Genomic DNA, 25,739 nt, shown 5'->3' on the forward strand with positions numbered 1-25,739 from the left:
ACCCCGAGGTCCTCCCCTGCCCCCTGTCCCACTTTAGACCCTGGAGCGCCGGAGGCAGGGCTAGGAGGGCAAGTGCAGACCGGCGTTCGGCTCGGCCGAGTCAAGCTCGGCTCCCGTCGCCCCCTCCCTAAGGAGCCGCCCCGGTTCCCTAGCTCGGCCTCGTCCCGGCGGCGCCGGGCCAGACTCCCGGCATTCTCGCTCACTCATTGGCCCGCGGCGCCGCGCCCGCCCTACCCCACCCCGCGCCGCGTGGGGGCGGAGCCAGCGGGTTCGCGCCAAAATCACGTAACTAATCCCTCCCCCGCGGGCTACGTCGCGCCCTCCTTTTTTTTCAAACCAGGGGCTGGGCGGGGATTGGTGGGCTGGACACTCACGTGGTTAACGGTCGCGGGAAGCCGCGGAGCCCGAACTCGCGGCTGGACCTGCGGAGACCTCAGCCTCGGCGCACGGGCCGCCCCGCCTCTCCCGGCTAAGTCCGCGTTGCCGCCGCCACCGTCACCCGCAGCCTCAAGCGCCCCGGAGTCCCAAATCTCCGCCACGCAGACCCGCCGCGGCGGCCACCGGACGCGCCCTGTTGCACGTGGCAGACCCGCCCCCTGGGCCGACTGTGTCCTGGACTCCGCGGGTCCCGGCTCTCCGGTCCGCCGCCCCAACCCCAGGAGCGCGATGAGCTTCCTGAGCCGGCAGCAGCCGCCACCGCCCCGTCGCGCTGGGGCCTCCTGCACCTTGCGACAGAAACTGATCTTCTCGCCCTGCAGCGACTGTGAGGAGGAGGAGGAGGAAGAAGAGGAGGAGGGCAGCGGCCACAGCACCGGGGAGGACTCCGCCTTTCAGGAGCCCGACTCGCCGCTGCCGTCCGCGCGGAGCCCCTTAGAGCCCGGGCCCGAGCGCTGCCGCTCGCCTGGCCCGGCCCCTGGCAGCCCGGGGGAGCTGGAGGAGGACATGCTGCTGCAGGGCGCCTGCCCCGGCGCGGATGCGACCGGCGGCGGGGCCGAGGGCGACTCGTGGGAGGAGGAGGGCTTCGGCTCCTCGTCACCGGTCAAGTCGCCGGCCGCCGCCTACTTCCTGGGCTCGTTCTCGCCGGTGCGCTGCGGCGGCCCGGGGGACGCGTCCCCGCGCATTTGCGGGGCGCGCAGGGTTAGCGAGGGCCCCTGCTCGCCGCTGCCTGACCACCCCGGCACCCCGCCGCACAAGACCTTCCGCAAGCTGCGGCTCTTCGACACGCCGCACACCCCCAAGGTGAGGAGGACCCCGGGGTCCGGGTTCCCTGTGCCGGCCCAGCCTTTTAAAAAGGCGGAGGCGCCGGGAGCGGGTGCCCCTCGGGTTCGGTTACATAACTGCCCGGCCGCACCCCCTCTCGCTCTCCGGCTCCGCAACAAAAGTTGGCAGGCCCCTGTTTTTGGCCCTGCCCAGAAGTTGTCCGTTAGGATTATGTAACTGAATAATGGGCCTCGTCTGGAACTTCTTCATCTTTCAAAGGGGCTGATCGGCGCCGTCCAGGTGGCTGACGATTGAACGCCCGCCGACTAGGGGCCGCCCCGAGCGTGTCAGACCGGAGTGTGGCACCGATAACGTGGTTGGGAAGGATGCTGGAGCTGTGCTGGCCCGGCCACCTGACACTCCCGAGCGCCGCAGCCATATGGTGCCTTTTAAACGCAGGGATCGGTCCTGTAATTTGGGCGGCGCACACAGGAGTTCGGTTAAATTAATTTTAATGCGTTTATCTTTTCTTGTCATGTGGCCTTATGGCGGGGGTGGGGCGGGGAGTTTGAGGTAGGGAGGGAGACTGCGCTTCGACTGAGGAGAAAAGGCTGGCCTTCCAACCATTTACAGCCTTAAAGACTTGTAAATAATTCAGGGTAGCATTTAAACTTATTTCCAGACATAGCGCTTTATTGGGTCAGCGTTTGTTTACACCCGTGGATTTGTAGCGCCCAAGTTTGGTCAGCCTAAGTGTGATCAGGAACATCCAACTGTTAAAATCCAGCGTTGGGACTGGTGCTTGGACCCTTACGCGTTCACATTGTTGATAAGGTATGAAGAAGTGGGTGTTCGGCACCTGTTTGTTGAGTGGCCAGAGTATGCATATTATTACTACTAGTACTTGAGAAGTAACCATAAATTTTAAAACGGACACTTCCCGAGTTGAGACAGGTATCGCATTTCTAACATGAATATGGAAAATGTACCTTTTTAATTGAGTCAGTGTCAGTACTTTTAGTCCTAAACCTCAGAAAGATGTTTGCTTTTGCGCTTTACTGCTAATTAGCCGACTTGCCCAAGGCAAGATTCCTCTGAAAGTCAGGGGAGGAGCCCAGAGGAGGTGGCTTTCAAAGCCCTATCTAGGTGAGGGGTGGGGGTGGGGGGTGAGGATCTTTTATGGGGCTCCCTGACTGCTTCCTATTTTTAGATGGATTGAAAGGGTTTGTTAATTTAGCCTCTAGAATGAACTTAATTTTAATATGCATTGGTTCTCCCTTCCTACTCTTCAGGGCTAGAGACCTATTTTTCTTAGCTGTCTTTTTCAGAAAAGATGGTTATTATCTAGGTTCAGACTCCTAAATTAACCACTGTTTCTTTTGGTTGAAATACTGTAGGAAAAGCTTGTGTGTTGCTTTGACCTACACATTTCAGCCAAGTGAAAAGCTTGTTGAAGGTTAGGTTGTCTGTAGGACTTGAATCCTAAAAACTTATTTTTCCTCTCCTAGAGTTTGCTCTCCAAAGCTCGAGGAATTGATTCCAGCTCTGTTAAACTCCGAGGTGGTTCTCTATTCATGGATACACAAAAATCAGGAAAGAGGGAATTTGACATTCGACAGACTCCCCAAGTGAATATTAATCCTTTTACTCCAGATTCTGTGTTACTTCATTCCTCAGGACAGTGTCGAAGAAGAAAGAGAACATATTGGAATGAGTAAGTTAGTTATTATTCAACCATTTGTTCCCCAACCACCCAAGACTGGTTTGGTACACTTAACAAAATTTAATTTCAACTGAATGACATGGAAGTTTATGCTCTGAAATTTTTCTCTATTACCAGCACCTAATTCTCAACAGGGATAGGTGGGAAGTAATCAGCTGTGGAAAAGGAGTGGAATGAAAAAGGAAGGAATAAAAAGCCTGGATAGCTTGGTGTCAAACGTCAAAAGTGAGGCAGGCAGAGACAGCTAATTTAAAAAGGCTTTAATTTTGATATGTGTGGTGGTGGTGCTTCTGGTTAATGAGCATATCTCAGCAGGAACCACATTTTCATGAGCTGAGCTATATCTTGTGATCGTAAAATTAAATGCTTTTCTGGTTTTATTAAAATTTCATTTCCTTATACACCTATCAGATAAAAGTTTTAGATCTCTAGTTGATGTATCTTTCAGATATGTTGATGGAGAAAATACATTATATTTTTTAGTTCCTGTGGTGAAGACATGGAAGCCAGTGATTATGAATTTGAAGATGAAACAAGACCTGCTAAAGTAAATACCTTTTAATTTTCTTGTTTCTGAAATTTGAATTTCTACTTTTTAACAAGTTACTGTATATAATGTTAAATAAACATTAAAACATAATTTTTAAATTTCATAGTGCTATCATAGCAAAAAGTCATTTTCATGTTTTCGTGTGCATATACATATGTATATGTATACGCACACTTTCTTTAAATTTATTGGGGTGACAATGGTTAGTAAAATTATATAGGTTTCAAGTGTACAATTCTATAGTACAACATCTATATATCCCATTGTGTGCTCACCACCCAGAGTCAGTTCTCGTTCCATCACCATATATTTGACCCCTGGATATACTTTTCATTACAGAGAATTACAATTACTGAAAGCAATATGAAGTCACGGTATACAACAGAATTTCATGAGCTAGAGAAAATTGGCTCTGGAGAATTTGGTTCTGTGTTTAAGTGTGTGAAGAGGCTGGATGGATGCATTTATGCCATTAAACGATCAAAAAAACCATTGGCCGGCTCTGTTGATGAGTATGTATTTAAAATTTTGTCCTTTGTTCCCTGCAGTGTTACAAACATTAAGGTTTTACGTGATCAGACACTGAATTTAATTCTCTAATTTTTGAGAAGTTAGAATGACTCAATCATATCCTTTTCATTTTGTACTGTTCTTATTGGACTTGGTAAAATAATATGAGTAGTCTGACTTTGGAACCTAACTTAAATTTCTTATTTCTAGTAGCATCCATGAATTCACAGTAAAATGGAGTTGCATCTTTCCTGATTTCTAGGTCTAGTAAGATTTCTTCTTTCTAACTGACATTCTTTAGTAGAAGTCTTTGGAAAAATCTGCAATAGAGTCTTAACTCCCTCTCAATTAAGCAAGTTGTTTTTCAGCATAATGATAGATACAGAAGTCAAGTTTCTTTATTAGATTTCAGATAAATTCAGTTTAGGCTTGAATAAAAATGATTTATCATTCTGTTAATCTCAAATCTCTCCTAGGCAGAACGCTTTGAGAGAAGTGTATGCTCATGCAGTGCTTGGACAACATTCTCATGTAGTTCGGTATTTCTCTGCATGGGCAGAAGATGATCATATGCTTATACAGAACGAATATTGTAATGGTGAGTAGTGCTTCCCTTGTAAATCTGTGAGCTCAAATGAATGAACACTGAGGAAATATTTTTATCTCAAATCTTACTCTATTCTGTCTCTTTTATCTTACGAATTCAAAGATCAGAAGCCTAACATGAATTTCAAGTGCAAGTAATGCCTACCTGTATGTTAAATAAAGATTGGAAACCTTGTCCCTTCCACCTCTGTAGTGGAACAGTACAAATTATTTATATGCCAGTTACTCAATTTAAACTGATGTTTTTGAGAGGATACTGGTCTTGCCATATATGTTTTGGTATTCCTAGCACCTAGCATAGACTTTGGGATATAGCAGGCTCCCTGTATCTAGCCTTCCATTTCATTTTATGAGCTGCTAAAACTGATGTTGGTTACTAAGAAAAATGACAGTGACTATTGATCTGAACTCAGCCATTTGTTCAAGGCATTCTGTAATCTTGCCCTCACTCCCATCTATCCTACGTAGTTTACCACTAGAATCCACTAACACTTTTCTATTAAGTTGTTCTAATTTAGCTGTGCCTCCGTCCCTCTTTCCCCTTCATAACACAAAAGAAGCATGTTTAGCAGTTTAACTTTGGATCTGTGTATAGCTTTCAATTGCAGCAGGACCTTCAAGGACGAACTTGGGTCCCTCCTTTTCTGTTAAACTTTTATTACCAAAATCCTGGTCTCAATTCTGAATCTTATAGACATCTGTCATTAAGTACTCAAATCTTGATACATAATGGATTTTTATTTCTGTAAACTTCTGTGAATAATAGAGAATTTAGAATTTAGTAAACACTTGAGGTTATAGCAAAGATTTATTTTTGTATTATTATTTTTGTTCATGCTCATTAGTTTTTCCGTAAACAAGTTCAGCCATCTCATAGATTGTGAATAAATAAGTGGATGCAGTTTTTCTGAATTTAAAAGTGAACAAAACAAGTAAAAGATCCAGTTCTGAAACCTGATTTCTCACTGAGTTGTCATTTTGTTCTCTATACTTGCAAGAACAGGAACGCTCAGTATATATATAGCATTGCTGCTAGTTTGTTTCATAAATCTTTTGAAATGTTTCTGTTCATACCATCAAAATATTTATGTAGCTATCTCCCATGACCTTGTAAAATATTGTTTCTTAACCTTTACTTTTCAGTTAACTGCATGTAATGTAGTACAACTCAACCATAATGTCTCCTCCACTCCATTTTTGCTAGACACCATTACCTTTTTAGTTTCTTCCTCCCTCTCACCTTTTTGATGTGGCTGATTCTCTTAACAGATATTTCAGTAGTAATCCAGAGATCACAAATTTGTAACAACCTACTAAATATATGGTTGTGTTATTCAGATGATTTTGAGAAAACTCTTGGGTCTGAGAAAACTCTTGCTACTCTCTCAGATTACAAAGGTCTTTTCCCCTACTAAAGTTAGATTATAACATTTTTTTTTTTAACTTTTTATTGCGGAATATTGGAGAACAGTGTTTCTCCAGGGCCCAAGTTGTTGTCCTTCAATCTAGTTGTGGAGGGGGCAGCTCAGTTCCAAGTCCAGTTGCCGTTTTCAGTCTTTAGTTGCAGGGGACGCAACCCACCATCCCACGCAGGTATTGAACCAGCAACCTTTGTTGTTGAGAGCTCACGCTCTAACCCACTGAGCACCAACTGAGCCATCGGGCTGCCCCTCGGGAAACTCAGCGGCAGCTCATTATCTTCAATCTTCATTGCAGGGGGTGTAGTTCACTGGCCCATGTAGGAATCGAACTGGCAACCCTGTTGTTCAGAGCTCGCACTCTAACCAACTGAGCCATCCGGCTGCCCCTATAAAATAATCTTTTGAAACAGTTCATATTATTTTGGCGCAATATAAAACTTACAGATCTTTTAAAAGTAAACAGACCTGGGGCCAGCTAGTTAGCTCAGTTGGTTAGAGCGTGGTGCTAATAACACCAAGGTTGCTGGTTCGATCCCCGCATGGGCCACTGTGAGCTGCGCCCTCTGCAACTAGATTGAAACAACTACTTGACTTGGAGCTGATGGGTCCTGGAAAAACACTTTAAAAAAAAAAAGTAAATAGATTGCCTCTTTATATTGTTGTTTATTCTGCTTAGAAGAAAGAAAATAAGGCTATCCTGGTACATTTGAGCTCTTTTCTTTGGTTCCCTTTTCCACCATTCCTCCATGGAAAGTTTTGAATGTACTACTAATAATAGGCCTGTTCTTCAGATCCTTTTCCAGTTTCACAGGGAAAGGATTCTGTTATTCATTTATACATGTCGATTAACTGATATTCTTTATCAGTGATTAAGCTTCCTTATTATCTCAGTCATTTGCATTTTAAGCCTTTTGTCTTTGGTTTGGTGATAAACTGAAATTTCTACCATAGATAAGTGTAGAAAAATGTTGATGAACAGGGAAAGAGAACGTGAAAATCAGATGAATGTTTTGCTCTTCTAACCTGCCTTGCCTTTTCAAGCAATGAGATAGATAGGCTCAGCTATTGTTGCTAGATCCACTAAAAAGCAGCCGTATTCTTTCTTATTAAACTTGATCTAGGACTTCAAGCCTGTTTGTCTGACAGGCATATTGACCTGCTCCCTTCTAGAGCCCTATTTTTTCCTCCCCGCAGTTCAAGATTTATACAAGTTAAGTATGGAGAACACACTTAAGCTTAAGATACCGAGGTATATGATTTATTTTTATTTTAAAAACACATTTGACATTTTACTCCATCTTGTTCAAATTGTAGGACCTTTCCTAATATTTCATTGACTTTCCTGCTTTTATTATTCCTAATTAAACTTGAAACAGAAGTGGTTTGTTTTGGGCTTTTTAAAAAATATATAACTTCTCATTTCCTCTGAGATAAAGTTAGAAACTTACAAGTTTTATTAAAAACTTAAACTTTATTTAAGCCAGACTAAAAACTTGTAAGTATAAACTTATAGAAGTATAAACAAATTAGGTGATTGGTTTGGCTGATTCTATAAAAACAGGTTTTATTCTAATACGTAGTAAGAGCAGTTTAAATTAAAATTACTAAGATACGGGTTTTAACCTATAAAATTTATAGACTTGTCAAGGGTGTTGGAAAACAAGTATTCTCATACATTAATGAGGGGAGTATAAATTGGTACAGCCTTCTCTATGGGGGACTGTGTATGTGTGTCTGTAATCACCTAAGATTCACATAGGCACATGCTAATAAAGTACTAGCCATTTTGAAAACAGAAACTGAATGTCCTGTTATTTCTTTATGTGAACTTTTCAGAGACAATCAAGTCTTGCTCCTGATGATGGTGTGAATACCAGTCCTAAGCTCCTTTGCAGAGGATAAACAGAGAAATGGCCCTGTCAGCTCCAGAAACTTATTCTAGATGTAATAAAGTAGTATTACACACACACACACACACACACACACACACACACACACACACACAACGCATTCATATATTTCATTGTACGTACCCTTGGATGCAGCAGTGTGTTTCTAGGAGATGTACTAAATATATGTGAAATCAGCAATGTACAAAGTTATTCCTTAGTTCATAATATATATAGTAGCAAAGGCTTGGAAATTATTTTTAAATATCCATCAATTAAAAGATTGGTTAATGCATTACTATTCAATTATACAGTGGAATTCTGTAGAGACAAAAGAAAAAGGGGTAGTTTTTGTGCATTGGTAAATTATCTTCAAGGTGATGAAAATATGTTATGATTTGTATAAAAAGGAGTTGAAAAGAAAGCATAAGAAACTGATAAAATTGGTTTACTCTGGGTAAAAGAACCAGGTGGGTTGCTGGGGTATATGGATGAGACAAAGACTACATCATATTTTGTACCTATGTGAGTGTATTATCTATTGAAAGAATAAAATTTTGATTTTATAAGCAGGTTGAAGGGAATAAGTCCTATAAAATGTCCCTTCCTTGGTTAAGTCTGGTCATTCAATAAAGATAGAAAGAAGAAAATGCTAATTTTTTTCATGTTTGTTAGGTGGAAGTTTAGCTGATGCCATAAGTAAAAACTACAGAAGCATGAGTTACTTTACGGAGGCAGAATTGAAGGATCTCCTTTTGCAAGTTGGCCGGGGCTTGAGGTATATTCATTCAATGTCTTTGGTTCACATGGATATAAAACCTAGTAAGTATTGCAAATCCTATGACCTGTGATTTTAGGATTATAGAGTAAATGACTTCATTAAAACAATATGAAAACATACATCTTAACTATTTTTTTCATTGTTAGTTTAAAAGACCTTTAGCCAACTTATTGGTATTGTTTTAGGATTTCCATTCATCTCTTGTTATCCCCAAAGATTTGATTTAATGAACTCATATTTATTAAAAATGGAAAATTTTGAGGCATCTTGTGCAAACTACATAGTCTCGAAGTGGGACTCTGTTGTGCGGAGACTAAGAACCTGTGTTTAAAGCCCCTTCTACTAGACAATAGGACCATAATTATAAATTCATGTTGGTGCTATCAGGGTTATTAGAATAAAATGAGAAATGTGAAAATGTTTTGAAAACTTAAGTGCTATACAAACATATTTCTAGTCTAAAATAAAGTCATATGACTCAGAAAACAAAATAAATACTACGATTGTAACTTTATAAAAAAGATTGCAAGTGAATCAGGGTTGGAGATCGCAAGTGAGTAGGAATATAGTGGGTTTAGTTTTTTTCTCTTTACCGTTAGGCTATTTTTCAGCTAAAAAAATGATTTATATATATATAAATTGGCTCCAGTAGAGTTGACCATACTATGGCTCAGACCAATATCAGAGTATTCTTTCAAAGGCTGATGAGGCTTCGGACTGAAGGGAGCAGTGATACTAACCAAAGTGTAGGCTTAAATCTTAGCTTAAATTGAAACTATTTTATTACATAAGCAGTAATGAGCACATTGTAAAAATATTTTTAAATATAGATAAGCCAAACTAAAAAAAATTAAATAGCCACTCATCTATTAATCTCTAGAACCACAGTTATAAAATAATGTCATTCCGGCCAGCAGGCTTATTAAAATAAACTGAGGTGTGGAAATGCTTTGAAAACTTAAGTACTTTACAAACGTGGTGGTATTTCTAGCCTATAAAGTACCGTGAAAATGGCTCACGCATTATGATTATATTGCATTTATGATTATTGCATTTAAAAAAGGATGCAAGTGAATCTTACAATAACATCTTAGTGCAAATCCCTCATTTAATTAAAATACCATAACGTACACACTGTTTTAATTTTTTTTTTAAGTCAACGATCTCTACCTTTCCATTTTAATAAGTTTTCATCTCATCAATACCCAGATCATACTAAAAAATTTCCCAGTTAACCCAAGTCCTTAACAGTTGATTTGTCCAAATTAGTATCCATTTCAGGACCATGCATTATATCTGATTATGTCCATTTTTCTTAGGTGTTAACCTTGCCCTGCTTTTACAAACAATAACATAGATACCTTTCAAAGACGTACATCGTTCTGAATTTGATTGGTTGTTTCCTTGCATCATTTAGCTTATTCCTCTTTCCCCTATATTTCCTATAAATTTGAAGTTATAACTAAAAGGATGGATTCAAGTTAAACATTTTAGGAAAGGTGTTTTTAAGTTATATTTAAAAGTTTGGGGTTTTATTTATTTTTTACCTATGGAAATGTGTAATTCATGGGAATTTAAGTCATTTTTACACAGTTTATTTCAATTCTAGGAGTATGTAAAGAAGTTCTTGTCTGTACTAAAACAGCTCACTAAAATTTTTATTTTCAAAAAGAATATATTTGGACTGATCGCAGTAAATGTGACTTGTAAAGTTTGCCTACATACAGTCATATCTTGTATTGTGTGTCAGACAAACATAGTAGACTCTTACGTTGTAAGTACCGAAGTTGAAAATACCAAGGCATGTGAAGTTTTTAAATTTTCAGTTTACAAATGCCACCGAAAATAATTTGTCCTACAAATAAAGCAAGCTAGAAAGATGACTCCAATGAATAGAACATTTATAAATTCAGTACTATATTGTTAAACTATTAACATGAATCTGGCACTAAAACTTATGTTAATCATGAGCTTACCCAAATTTGAAGCAAAAAAGTGTGTACATCTGAAATAGTGGACCATGAAGCCACATTGCGATATAGATGCTGTATGGTCAGCCAAACTCAACAGCTACATGACTATTCTCTTCACATCAGCCTTGTAGCTTAGACAAAATTTGTGCTTTGGCAGCTTTACAGATAACTGTTACTGCCCTTTGTATTGTTTCTAAGTAATTAAAACTGATGATGATGAATAGGCAGATAAGAAGGGCCTGATGCTATGATTTCTAAGTGCTCAAGGACCTGTGCTAGGCCTGAAAATATATTCTTAGACACTATAGCCTTGGTTCCTATCCCGTGATTCTTAATTCTCATTGGGTTTGGGGTAGAACATAGGAAAATCTCTATACAGTGGTACCTCGGTTTTCGAATGTCTCTGCTGACGAACATTTCGGTTTACGAACGCCGTAAATTTTATGGATCTATGGTATTAATAGATAGTAATATTTATGCTAAATTTGCAGTTTTAGGGGTTGATTTTAAAAGTCTGGAACGGATTAACCCATTTTGCATTATTTTCTATGGGGAAACCGTGCCTCAGTTTTCGAACAATTCAGAACTCAAACTGTCTTCCAGAACGGATTACGTTAGAAAACCGAGGTGCCACTGTATATACCGGGGGTGCCAAAAAAAAATGTATACACATAACTTGTATTCATCTTTATTATCAGTGTATATTGAGTATTGTCATTTTAATAGTTTTTTTTTCCTTTAAAATGTGTATATATATTTTTTGGCACCCTCTGTATATTTACACGCTTTCTGTATGATTTTGACGTAAGGCCTTGTTTCTGAACTTTGGTTAAGACTCTTCATTGTTAGTGTGGCTTACGTAAGTGACTGTTTGACAGGTAACATTTTCATATCTCGAACCTCAATACCAAATGCTGCCTCTGAAGAAGGAGATGAAGATGACTGGGTGTCCAACAAAGTTATATTTAAAATAGGTAAGAAAGAAAGATAACCAGATTATTACCTTTAAATAAAGAGAAGAGAGGCTGTTGTGTTTTAACTCTTGGCTGTATTTTTTCAATACTTCTAGGTGATCTTGGGCATGTAACAAGAATTTCTAGCCCACAAGTTGAAGAGGGTGATAGCCGTTTTCTTGCAAATGAAGTTTTGCAGGAGGTAGTTTTTCTTTTTTAATAATGCCGTTTGCTTTGTAACATGTATTAGTTGATAGAACATAAATGCAGGTGTATTAAGATTTTAAGCTAGTAACTAGTACATGGTAATATAAAATAGGAAGTCTAAACCACCAGCTGGGGTATTTAACTTAACAAAAGTCAGTAAAGGCAAAGATTTATAATATTCAACAATGGTGGAGTTGTAGTAAAAGAGACGTTCTCATACAGTACTAGTGTAACTTTAAAATGGCATAGCCTTTTTGGAGATCAAAGTATTAGTATCGCGTAACATTTAAAAATCACCCACCCTTTGACTCAGAATTTCCATTTCTAGGAGTCTCCTATAGAAACATTCATATAAGTAAACTGAGAACAATATGAATAAGTGCTTAGCAATACAGGAATGATTAAGTAAATTATGTAGTTAGTAGTCATCACACTCTTTTGAAACATTTGAGACATTTCTCAATAAGTTTTGAATGAAAATAGAACAAGTAGAACAAATAAATTGTATGATGCCATTGTGCTTTTTATGTTTGTGTCTTACATGTATATGTGTATTTGTAACTTGTCAATATATGTATGTTTTGTGTTTTCATATGAATGCCCCTAAGAAGGATGGGAGTTTGTTCTGAAAGTTGAATTGGTCTAGTGATAAAGAGGAGACATTCAGTTTTATAAATTTATTTACCACTCCCCCCAGAGTGTTTATTACTTTGTAATTAGAATAATTTCCCCAAATTTAGCTTGTTCTCCAAATAGGTCCTGAACTTAAAAAATGGCATTGGACATTTTAATTTAGTCCTATTTCTCACCGAAATCATTATTGAGTTGTAATCTTACTTTATTTTGACCATTTTTATATTTCCTTGATTTTATTTTGTTTTTAATTTCACAGAACTATACCCATCTACCAAAAGCGGATATTTTTGCCCTTGCCCTTACGGTGGTATGTGCTGCTGGTGCCGAACCTCTTCCCAGAAATGGAGACCAATGGCATGAAATCAGACAGGGTAGATTACCTCGGATTCCACAAGTGCTTTCTCAAGAATTTACAGAGCTGCTAAAAGTGAATATTTTGTACATGAAGCGCATTTTTGACATGGTTCAATATTTTACTAAATCACATGTCTTTACCTTAATTTCATATCTTTTTCTTTTAAGGTTATGATTCATCCAGATCCAGAGAGAAGACCTTCAGCAATGGCACTGGTAAAGCATTCAGTATTGCTGTCTGCTTCTAGAAAAAGTGCAGAACAATTACGAATAGAATTGAATGCTGAAAAGTTCAAAAATTCACTTTTGCAGAAGTAAGTGAGGGGTTTTCGTTTTGTTTTTACTTGATCATTTTTTTACCCCCTCCCACCCCTTTGCCCCCCCACAACTCTGATTCAAGCCATTGTTCTCAATCTAGTGGAGGACGCAGCTCCCTGGCCCATGTTGGTATTATGAGCCTTGCGCTCCATCCGGCTGAGGCAGTTATTTTGGCCGATGGTTGGTGGCTCCAGCCTCTCAGGCTGGCCATCAGCCCCTCACGGCAGCCCAGCTCCAGGTCGAGTCGTTGTTCACAATCTTAGCTGTAGAGGGCGCAGCTCACTGGCCCACGTGGGAATCGAACCAGCAACCGTGGTATTGGGAGCACAGCGCTCCAACCACCTGAGCCGCCTGGCCGCCCTTTCTCATTTTTTTAATTCACAAATTTTAATGAGAGATGATTAAGCCTTTCTGTCAGTGAAAGACGTGGTGATTTGGCATGTTATACAGTTCAAGTTTGGGGATTTCTGCCTTAAATTAATATTTGACCTATAAATTTGTGTTGTTTCTAGAAATTATAGACTTAAATTTTTTTAAGACTAGCATATATTTGCAAGTCGTGATAATCCCCAAATCCTAAATCATAGCAAAAGCTAAGTGAGCCTGCACTGTTTCCCCGCTTCCCAACTTAGCAAAAATTAATAATTTTCCTTGAAACATTCTTTTCTACTTATTTTGATGAAAGGATGAAATTAATGTTGATTAGGTTAATAGTTGATTCTCATGTGATATAAATGACCTTTCACATTTTCAGAAAACTCGGAATAATTCTAATTCATTTGCTATATTGCTATCCTTTTGATTCTAACCTAATAAAACTACTTGAAATACAAGGTTTATTTGCCACTAGTTTGATAGCCATCATTGTTCATGCAAATAGGAAGTAGAATTTTCCTTTTACCTGTTATGTAAAGATATTTTCACAATATGGAGTTCTATTTGAAGTTATTTTTTAACTAAAACCCAGTCATTACTAGTCTTTATTACTTGTATTTAAGTGTAAATATTTTAATTCTGAAAGCACAAAGTAAAATTATTTCATAAGTAAGTTGTTTGAACAGAAACTAAAATTTCATATTTTTCCTGCCTTATTTGCATCTTAGAATAATGACATGCAAAGATCTCCCCTGATAATATAGTTTGTGTTTGGCCTCTTAGGATCCCTTCCTAGGATTAATACAGTCTGTGAAAAATCTTGTTTCCTATTTTTATGTTCTTAGAGAACTCAAGAAAGCCCAGATGGCAAAAGCTGCAGCTGAGGAAAGAGCACTCTTCACTGACCGGATGGCTACTAGGTCCAGCACCCAGAGTAATAGAACATCTCGACTTATTGGAAAGAAAATGAACCGCTCTGTCAGTCTTACCATATACTGAACTACTCATTTCCCACCTCCCCCAAAAAACTGTGACAAGAGGGAAGATAGGTTGAAATCACTGCTAGAACCCAGTTACAATCATTTTCTCAAAATCGGTATCAGTTGTTTACCTGAAATATCTTTTAGGACTTTTATTTGTGAATTACAGTTAAAAGCTGTATTTGACCAATGCTCTATCAGGCTTTCATCTAGTCTTACCAGTCTGTCTGGTAGGGTGTCAGTCATGTTGGATGTTACATCAGTCTTTCCAGGGTTAACCACTATGGTTGTGTGCTGCTTATAGTTTGCTGTTGGGTTGTAATAAAAGGTATCATTCCCTATAATGACCTGTAAAAAGGACTCAAGGACTTTATTGCAAACATTCTCCCTTGGAAAAGGAAAATGGTAAGAGCCTCAGTTACCACGGCCTTCAATGTACCTGTGTGTGTCAGTCTTATATTTCTTTCTTTTTTTTAAATTTTTTATTGTGAATTATACTTGTATATCCAACTGGGAGCACTTTGTAGGCACTGTATGAACCATGGAATGATAATTCTATGGAAATATTGCCTTGTGAATTTGCTGCTATTTTAGTTTTGTTTTTGCTGTAAAATTGTAGCATTAAACAATCATCATTGTTAATAGGCATTCTTTTGAAAACAATTATGTGAAATATATAGCTGCTCTTGATGAAAAGCAGCTATTTGCCTTTCTTTTTCTTTGGACTTTGAAGCTAGTGCATTGGAGAAGTGCACCTTCCCCCCCCCCCCCCCCCCCTTTGGAATGCTGTATTAATGTAGTGTAATTATTACTGGTTTTGTAATTTTTCCTGATAATGCCCTTCCCAGACTCTTTTTAAAAAACGTTGCCTCCTTCCACCCAAGTTTTGAACTTGATTGTATTGTTAATCTGTTTTTAACTGTTTTGCCCAGTTTCTCTTCAATATTTGTGTATATAAACTAATCTTGGTGATACTGTACATAGATGTTTGAAATGCCAGAATGACTTCTGACTATTCCAAGCTTTTCACAAAATATGTTTTATCTGTGATTAGCCATTTGACTAATAATACTGGCTAATAGATGTTGGAAAAAAAGAATTTGTCTATTGTTTTCCTATTAATTTTGGTATAAGACATGTTTGCACTTGTCTCTTTGACTTGTGTTTTATTAACATTGATTGGCATATTAAAAGTCACTCTGAGCTTAACTGTCTAAATCTTTGTGATGCCTATTTTGTACTATTTTATCTCCATTACTACACTATGAAATTAAGAGCATAGTATATGTAAAGTACTAAAAGCAGAAGATACATTTTTGATAGAATATGAAACTGAATATTTAGTGATGAGTTTTAGTCCACATTAGTTACATTTTTGGGATTTTAAAAAAATTTCCCCATCGAATATTTTTACTTATAAATATTAATTTTTTTTACATCACATTGCGTATTGTGCTTTTGATCTGCTAGTAAGGTAGTATAATACAGTTTAAAATAGCTTTAGATTTTTAAGTGAATATAATATGACTCATAATTTGAACTGAGTCACAAGAGAGCTGTAAGGTGGGAAGGGTTTTAACTCACTAAGCTGGATTTTAAGAAGTGAGTGCAAATTTAAGTGATAAACAGTGCTAATTCTAAGTGACATTTTTCTGATGTAGATTTGAACCAGAGAAAGCAACAAAGGCCTTTGAGTAGATATAGTGGATGTTGCAAGATCTTGTGTTTTTCGATCATGGCTCTATTTCTCTTGATTAGGGTCTATTCCTGCCATAAATATTTCTAACAAGCTTGATCATTTTAGCTTTCTAGCCTATGGCATGTTAAAAAGCACAACTTGGAGGTGTGAGAGGAATTGGTGCAGACGGATCCATTAAATATAAAAGCTGATAGTTGTGGGTGACAACATTAAAAGCGTCATAGGCTGGAGCAGATAACACGTTTCAGGAGCCACAGAAGATAACTATAAAAGTATGATAGGATCATTAGGCTCACTCCAAGTCATTAAAGTTTCATTTTTCTAGTGCACTAGCTTCAAAGAGAAAAATCTGGTGTTTTTTCATCAAAACTAGCAGTAAATTTTTCAAATGTTTAAGAATATTAGATAAAGTAAAAAAATAATCTGGTTTTCAAAGAATTCTTAAGCCATCTGGGAGCTGCTATGAGAGCTGGGCTCACATCCAGCACAGGATACTTAACATTGAGTGCCTTCTGTGTGCTAACTGGTAGACCAAAGGCCAGTAAGAAGTAGTCTTGGCCCATTAGTGACTCAGGATAAAATAGAGGAGACCCATGTAAAAATGACAATAAAGTGTGATAAATGCTATGTTGGAGGAATCCTGCAAGGTAGAGTGAGGGCTCAAGGGACAATAATAACTAGGGCCTGAACTTAGAACCTATGTAGATGGAAACAAGGGAATTGGGATTTCATAAGATGAGAACACCACATTGAATAGGTTTTGTTTTTATAACAGAACTTAGGACCATCATGCTGAAGCTACAAGTAGGTGCTAATACTGAAGCATTTTCCAAAAAAATTTAAAATGCAGAGCCTGTTACTGTTTGGGACAGAACTTAACATTGATAAAACTTTTTTGGAAAGCTGACTTTAGTAAGGAAGAAAAATATTGACTATGCATTTGGTAGGAGGAATCCCATATTGCAGTTGACTGCAAATTGAAACTTGCCTTACCGTTATCTTGCCAAGAAACCATCCAAGGCAGTCCCCTTTAATTAATGAACTAATGTCTTTTGAAGAGCCAGTTCTTAAGCTTTGATTTTAACTCAACTTTGTTCCAGAGGTCAAGAAATAATGGCATTTAAAAAATTGATAAATGCTGGGTTTGGGTAATACTTTAGGCTGTCTCCTAACTTTAAATCAGCAGCATCCTGACAGAGTAGTTTTTCTTCTCTACATTCAGCTCCACAGAGCATCACACCGACCAGCCATGAGATCCAACAAGTTGTTGCATCCTTAAGGTACTTTGGGGAAATTTTTGAAGACCAATTAAAGCAACAAGGAAGATGGATCAAAAAGAATTTTGGAAATGTTTTGAATATTGTGAAAATCCTAAATGAAGCCTGGAACTAGGAATTTGGAGGAAACTATTTTGAAGGCATTTGTATTACTGTAGAAAGCATCACTGAAACTGATAGATACTGTAGAGGGAGTAGATTTAGAAGTTTCTCCTGCAAACTGGGTTGTATTGTTAGAAATTTCTCAGAAGCTCAGCAAAGTAGATTGTTACAAAAATGGAAGAATAGACATCATTGAAACTCTCCCTCTTGCAACTTTCAGCTTTTATAAACTTTGAGAGTTTATAAAACAACATTATTGAACTTTTTTTTTCTTTGTGGCAGATGACCCTAATTTTCAATGAAGTTCAAAGGTCTCTGGAGTAAGGAAAAATATCTGCTCGTATGTACTAGGAATATTTACCAGGAAAAAATGGCATGTTCTGTTCAAATTTCATTAAGAGTCTTAAGAAACCTCAGCCAGTCCAGCCCATAAAAATACCTCAAAGGCACATTTATATCATATTTCATATTATTTAGTTTTATATGGTTAATAAAGATTTTGAAGAGCATATTATTTGTTTTGAGTTTTTACATTCTTATGCTATGAAATGGTTCCCAGGCCTGGAATTCCAGTTTATGCCTACTAGTCCGTTCCTCCAATGGGAAATAAAAGTTCAGTTGTACAGTGACTCCCTTTAGGATGATCATCCAGGAGAGAAGTCACCTTTTTGCAGACGAGATTGTGTAGGCTCAGGTGAGTTAAATAACTTAGGGACCCTGGTAAGTACGTAGGAGAACCAAAATACCACCTCAGATCTCACAGCAAAGAATCCTGCTTTTTCCAGACATGAAAGTCTTGAGGACAGATATTAATTAAAGGAGAGCGTGAAGGCAGCAAAGGAGAGTGAGAAGGAGTGAGAGGAAAATTGGGAAGATTCTGGTCGTGGAGACCAAGAGAGAATTTTGAAGGGGAAATTGCTTAACTGACTATGCACAAAGACTAAGAAGTGACTCAAAGCTCCGTGAAGGCATCTAGAGTTTATTAGGGGAGCAGTGTCAGTAGGGGAGGAACAGAAGGCAGATTCCACTAAATTGGGGTGTAAATGGTAGATGAGCAAATAGAGACAACAAGTATAAATCATTTTCCAAAAACGTCTGAAAAAGGAGGGTAAGGGAGGAGAGGGCTGTAGCTAGAGGGGAATTTTGGGGTTTTGTTGTTGGGTGAGTCACCCATTATGTGCTAAATGTTTCACATACATAATGTAATTTAATCCTCATAAGAACTATGACAACATCCCCCTTTCGCAAGTGATATTCAGAGAGGTAAAACAAATTCCCCAGATTACATGGCTATGAAGTGTTGGGATTCAAAGTGTGTATCTGAACTACTAGCCAAATTCATAGCAAGTCCTCAGCCTAGAGCAGAGGAGGAATGAGTGTGGATGAGACAAGTTTGGAAGTGTTTGGAGGAATACAGGAGTATCTACTCATGGGGGAGGGGAATTCCAGTTTGATGGCCTCTTCTCTGAAGCTGGAATTGAGTCCTATGAACTGAAAATGCCTGAGGACAGATGCACACGAGAGGAATGCCATCTCCACTGCCTTCTTTCCTTCTGAATGAGGTGGTTAAAACAGTTTTCAGAGTACACTGTGTAGCTATTTAAAGCAATGTTTCAGGAGTTTTTATGACTTGGGGAAATGCATGTTCTAATGTTAAAGTGAAAAGGTAAGCAAAATTGTATATACAGGATTTTTTCTTTTTTTAAAAGCATTAAACAAGAGAACAGAACACTAACAATGGCTGTCATTTGAGTGGTGGGATTATGGGCTATTTCCTACTCCTTTTTCTTTTCTAACTTTCTACATTTTAAACAATGGCATTTGAGTAGTTATTGAAACCTTGGCTGTGAATGAGATAATCAAAGAAGAATTTGTAAAATGAGAGAAATAACCCCAGGGCAGAACCCTGGAAACAGTAATATTTATGGGGTTGATGAGTGAAAAGGAATCAGTGAAGAAGATGGAGAAAGAGCATCCAAGGAGATAGAAGAAAATAAGGGGTGACTGGTGTCTTGGTAGCCCCAGGAGAAGAGAATTTCAAGAATGAGGAAATAACATGCAGAAGAGGACTACAACCCTTAAGATAAGGACTGAAGTATCCCTCTAGTTGAGCAACACAGAAGTCTCTGGTGACTTTGAAAAGAGCAGACTTGGTGGTGTATTAGAGAGAGAATCCAGATGTCAAGGGGTTGAAACTGGAGACCCTGGTACCAGTCCAGGGAATTTTCCCCACCACAGCTCAGCAGTATGTGGTGACAAGAAGATGGAAGGATGCTGGACAAAAGAGGAAGTGAGGTAGAGATGGGAGAGCTGCAAGAACAAGCAGCAAAGTTTGGAGAATGGGATTTTGTCAGGATAGCACTTCTAGGTGATGACAAGGCCAAGGGAATGAGTGGCCCAAGTGGTAAGAAGAGCAAAGGTCATTGGATATGAGGGAGTCAGACTTTAAGGTAAAGATGTGCTATCCACAGAGACACTAAGTCATCTAGGATGAGGACAATATGTCCCCTGGACAGCCTGTGAGTCAGGGGCTCACATCCTCAGTGAATGTTGGGAGGTGGGTAAATGGCTAGTGCCAAGGAAGGGAGCTTCACAGAAGAGTGATAGTCCAAAGAAGGCGGTAAGAAGTAGAAGGATGCTGACCACCCTCCTCCTCGTCCCATGGGAGGTGGGTTATGGGAATGAGTTGGTGTCCCTCCAGAGGTCAGCAAGGAAAGCAACATCCTCAGCCAGGTTTCAGTCAAGTCAGAAAGGGAGTTCCTTTCTATAGGTGAACAAAGGTTCAGGAGGCTGGGAGTAGTGGCAGAAGGGCAGAGGGCATCAGCCTAAGAGCACAGGAGCGGCCAGGTAGCTGGGCTGACTTACATTTTGGGAGTTAGCCTGGGATAACAGAGAGGGAGGGGGCCACAGTGGGACTGATTGACCAGGGACAAAGGAGACCATTATTGAAGTGGCCTCCATACTGTTCAGACAGTCCCTAAGTTATGTCTGCAGCCGGTGTGCTGTTTGGGGTTTTGTACCAGGTTTCCAAAATAAATTTGGTGACATTGTTTGGAAGCCTCTGCAGGACCCGGCTCTGATGAAGGGATGGTAATTAGACTGGAGTCCGAAAGAAGTGGACAGTGGTCTCCTGCACCCCAGCCCTGGGTGGACATGCCTTCGTCATGGATCCTGTGCCTTTGTCATGGCACCCTCATCCATGCCACTCCCTCTTGTCTTTGGAGGAGCCATGCTCTTTAGGTAGGACTGACCACTTCAGCCCTAGAGGTGCGTCCTGAATCAGTTAGAGAGACCCCATCACCTGGCCCACTGACTGGTTCAGGGAAGGAACTAAGCCAGCTCTGCCTTCCTCTGCACATTGGCTTTTCTCTGGGCAGAGGGGCCACTTTGGGGTGGGCACATGACAGTCATTGGCCTGGACAGATTGAAGCCCAGTAATCTGTATGGATGGTGCCATGTAAGGATGTATGATCTGAAATAAACTGCAGCTGCTTCTGTTCCCACGTGAGGAAACAGCCTAAAGATAAAGCCAACACACAGGGAAGGGAATTGCTAAGAGAGGACAGAGAAACAAAGCGGTTGAAGATGTTGAGAACTTTCAGATCAACCACTCTCAAGTCCCCATTGCTTCTGAGACAATAAAGGCCTTATATTATTTAGACCAGTTTCAGTTGAGTGTTCTGTTACCTTATCTTACCTGAGAGCAGCCCAACTGAGAGAAACATATCTTAGGTATCCTTTTTTCCCATCAGCTCCTCCACTCCACCTTCCGTGCCAAGTTGTGTCTGGGGGGCAGGGCATGGTGCAGATTCTGCCACTCTTACCCCTCAGAGGACCGTGATTCTGAAGATGGAGCTGGATATAAACTACGAGCCCGGAGAGCTAGTCTTCTTTGTCCTCCAGCCTCTATCTTGGTGACTCAGAAACTTATTTATATTTTGTAGAATCTTTTGCACTACCAACCTGTATTCTTAGTAATCTCCCTAAGTTAGCTTTCTGTGAATTAGAATGTTTCCTTCTGTCTCTGATCTTTACCACATTGTTGTTATCTGCTTCTCCTTCCCCCTTTCATTTATTCAGTGAATATCAAGTGCCTACCATGTGACAGGCGCTGTTCTTGGCCCTGCATATACGTTAGTGAACAAAACAGGCAACATCCCCTGGCCTCAGAGGCTTACATTCTAATGGGAGATACAGATGATAAAAAAAATAAACAAGTGAAATGTCTACATATCTCTATCTCTATATGTATAGAGGGTGCCAAAAAAAATGTATACACATTTTAAGAAAGGAAAACTGTATTAAAATTGTAATAATGTATACCGATAACAAAAGATGAATACAAGTCATGTGTGACTTCTGCAATTACAAGAGGTGCTCAAAATGGTTACCATCAGCGTCCAGACACTTCTGATTATGGTGAACTACTGCTTGAGCAACGTTGACCAAAGTGTCCACTTGAATACATTTTTTTGGCACCCCCAGTATATAAATGTGTGTGTGTATACCTATGTAGCTTTAGATAGTGATAAAGTAGAAAATCCACAGCATGGTATTTTTTGTGTATTTGCCTCACTGAGAAAGTTGTTTTGGCTTTTGAGTAAAGATCTGAAGGAAGTGAGGCAGGGACCGTGCATGAGTATGAGGGGAAAATCATTCCTGTTCAGGGGAACAAGTCCGAAGGCTTGTGGGCACGTGCCTGGTGTGTTTGAGGAGCAGCGTGGAGGCCAGTCTGATTGAGAGGAATGATGGTAGGGGAGAGTAGTAAGAGAAAAGGCCAGAGAAGTGATGGGGCCTTTAGGGCATAGTGAGCACCTCAGCTTTTACAGCTAATGGATGGGAAGACAACCGGATGTTTTAAGTAGAGGACTGATATGACCTGACTCAGCTTTTAAAGCAAAGAGAGGAGTCGAGGATAATTCCAAGTTTTTGGCTTAAGGCAAATGAAAAGAATTGACTTGCTATTAATTGAGATGATGACTGTTAGAGAAACTATTTTGTGTGTGGGATGTGTGTAGGGTGTGTGTGTGTGTGTGCGTGTGTGTGTGCGTGTGTGTCTTTGGGAAAGGAAGGATGGAGAATGGGTGGTCAGTTTGGGACAGTTAAGTTTGACATTCTTTTTGAGAAGTCAAGTGGACAGATGGATGTTTGAGTGTGGAGTTCAGGGTGGAGGCTCGAGTTAAGGACCTGTTTGAGAATCATTAGGATAGTGATGGTATTTAAAACCACAAAACTGGATAAACCCACTAGCCACACACAACCCCACTTTTTTTTTTCTTTTACTTTGAAAAACTTTTCCCTGAATTATGGCAGTGCTTTACTAAATATCTGTAGATCATTTATTTAGAAAAGGACTGAGTGAGCTGAAAATGAAGAAGTAGCCTTTTATGTCTAACTGATTACAACTGTGGGAAAGGATGGGGTGAAACAATCTCTGCAATGTCATCTTCCATCGAGGATGAAGTTTTGTTAGTTTAGTGAAGATAAAATAACAGATATTTGACTATATTGCTTCACCTTAACGAATTCACCATTGTCTTAATATGTGTGTAAAGTAAATCAGTTTTTAAAATAGCCCAAGTATTACTGTGTGCATGGTTAAAAAAGAATCAAATGACATTCTAGTGGTCACATGTTCTTGCCTAAGGGTCATTGTACTTTCTGTTCCTCCTACCCTGGAGCACTCTTCCCACAGATGCTCCCTCCTGTCTTTCAAGGCTCTGTTCAGATTTTTTTTGTTTTTTAATCAGAGAGGCCTACCCTAATCAAATTCAAATAGTTAAGTCCTATTACCTGCTGTTCTATTTTTCCTTTTAGCACTATCGCCATCTTATACCCTGTAGATTGTCTGTTCCTCTCCATTAGAACAAACTCTTCAAAAGCTATTCATTGAATGAACAAAGATCACCATATTGCTGTTCAAAAGAATTGTATGAAGCTATGGTGACTTTATTATTTTACCACTTTGCCAACATTATGCATTACAATTTTAAAACATTTTTGCTACTTTAGTAGATGTAAGGTGCTATGCCAAGGTTAAGTTTAAAATTTTTAATTATAAAGGACAGTGAACATTTCACGTTCTTGTTTACTAATTTTATTTCTCATTGTGAATTATGTACTTATCTTTTTAATTTATTTAGCTACTGGTATCTTGGTTGTTTTCATATATTTAAACAAGCATTTAAACTTATACATCATTGTGATATTTTTCTGCTTGTTTTTTGGTGCAAACTTTTTTTTTCAAGCTTTTGCCTTTTTAAAATGCTGCCCAGTTTTTATATTTTTGAATGTTAGTCTTCTTTTGTAGTTTCTTCTATTGTTCCAAAGCTGACATTTAGCCATAAATATAACTTTTATTCTATTTAATCTAGTATTTCTATGACTCTTCTTTAAAGTATTCAGCATTTTAATCCACTTGGAGTTTATTTTGATGTATAATGTGGAACTTACTCCCCCCCCCCCAATTTTCATTCATTTATCTGAAAATTCCTTACTAAGTAATCCCTCCTTACTGCTGTGTTTGGTAATACTACTTTACTATCATCAGGAATATATATACATACAGAGAGTGCCAAAAAAATGTATACACATTTTAAGAAAAGAAAAAACCATATTAATATATCCCGATAAAAGATGAATGCAAGTCACTTTTGACTTCTGCAATTACAAGAGGTGCTCAAAGTGGTTATCCTCAGCATCCAGACACTTCTGATGGCGGCAAACTACTGCTTGACCAACGTGTTGACCAAAGCGTTAACGTCTCGTAAAATGTGTGTACATTTTGGTATATACTTATTTGTTCAGTCTCATTCCTTTCACTAGACCTCAGCTTCTATTTTTGGCTCTGTACCCTAGCAGAACTAAAGGAACATTTCGCCCCCTGCAGGCGGCCACTGTCCCCACAGACCTGAAAGTGGGGTGGGGCAGGGACTCGGGGGCGCTAGCCTCCTTGCGTCCCCCTCCGAACGCGGGTAGAAGTATCCCGCTGCCCAGGGGAGGATTTGGGGCCCCTTAGACCGTCTTCCTCTGTCCAGGTCTCTTGGGGTATCGAGCTTCGCTGATCCCATATCTTTAGGACCCAGTAGAGCCGGGTCTATACCCACCGTCGGGTGGGGACTGTCCCCTTTGGTCTCTGCCCTTCGTACCTTTCCTCCTCCTGACCCCGGGATCCGCAGCGGAGGGATTTTGACCGTCTGCGCGGAAAGCCTCGGCACCCAGGCGGGGCGCGGCGCAGGGATAGGTTCTGCGCTCTGACTTTCTAGCTCACTCAGAAGCTGAGCGCTAGGCCCCCATATTTCCCTCCACTTCCCCAGCTGTCCCACATTCTTCTAGCACATTGCTGACTGTACCTGCTGTTGGAAATGTTGAAGCAGACACGGTTCAAACATAAAAATTAAAATATTTTATTTATCCAACAGATGCACACATACCTACTGTGTGCCAGATACTGTTGTCAAATGAGTCCCATACTGAGCCCGCCCTGGGCGTCTAGAACCAACCCGATTTGGTTGCCAAAGTAGAAATCAGGTCTTTGAACATCTCGGGAAGAGTACAGAGCTGGACTGATGGGGAAATGGGTCGTGCTGTGCCCCCTTCCACTCGCTGTCGCTCCATTAAGCTGTGATCCTCCGGGTGGAAGGTCCCCAAGGACCGCCCAGCGCGAGGCCCAGGCTTGTCCTGAGCCGGAACTCCCAGCCGCCCGGGCGGCCCCGGGGGCCTGAGCGCCCCCGGTGCTGGAAGGCGGTGCGCTCCGCGGGTCAGGGCCCGGTTCCCGGACGCGCCCAGCCCAGGCGAGGGAGCTCCAGGGCAGGACATTCCGCCGGTTGCCGCGGCGGGTGACAGCCACCCACGCCCAGGCCCCTCAGGGACTCCGCCCATGGTCACTCACCCTTAGCGACCTCAATGGCTGCGTCTCGCGCCCAGGCCCACGTTGGTAACCTTTTGGACACGCGCTGACAATATGCATCAGGAAAATCCGGTCATAATTGGAGAGTAAAACTTAAATACACGTGAGCCAGCCAGCGGTTGTATCATTTCCATTAAAAACCCCCTGAAAAGCCGGGGTCGGTCTCCGCGGGGCCTCGGATCCACCGACGTGGCCGTCCGTTGCCCTGAGCCCTGGGGCAGGGGAACGGCCCGCAGGACACACTCTCTTGGAAGAGACTCTTGGGAGACAGCCTTG

General features: G+C 40.3%; 1 protein-coding gene across 3 annotated transcripts; it reads left to right on the top strand.

Moving 5' to 3' along the window:
• The first annotated feature begins 352 nt into the window (after nt 1-352).
• On the top strand, nt 353-15,694 carry WEE1 (WEE1 G2 checkpoint kinase). Of its 3 annotated transcripts, none has more exons than XM_074335975.2 (11): nt 353-1,239; nt 2,709-2,914; nt 3,407-3,470; nt 3,813-3,985; nt 4,460-4,581; nt 8,575-8,721; nt 11,532-11,627; nt 11,723-11,808; nt 12,706-12,876; nt 12,972-13,117; nt 14,342-15,694. In XM_074335975.2, the coding sequence occupies exons 1-11, from the start codon at nt 667-669 to the stop codon at nt 14,493-14,495; spliced, it is 1,938 nt and encodes a 645-aa protein (XP_074192076.2). In that variant the 5' UTR covers nt 353-666; the 3' UTR covers nt 14,496-15,694. The 3 variants fall into 3 exon arrangements, with proteins under 3 accessions (XP_074192076.2, XP_019584503.2, XP_074192078.1); XM_019728944.3 differs by lacking the exon at nt 353-1,239 and adding an exon at nt 1,423-1,694; XM_074335977.2 differs by lacking the exon at nt 353-1,239 and adding an exon at nt 1,897-2,034.
• The last annotated feature ends 10,045 nt before the right edge of the window (nt 15,695-25,739 follow it).

This window comes from Rhinolophus sinicus, chromosome 14 (genome assembly GCF_057876585.1).
Source record: "Rhinolophus sinicus isolate RSI-liver-muscle chromosome 14, RSI-T2T, whole genome shotgun sequence".
Classification (NCBI taxonomy): domain Eukaryota; kingdom Metazoa; phylum Chordata; class Mammalia; order Chiroptera; family Rhinolophidae; genus Rhinolophus; species Rhinolophus sinicus.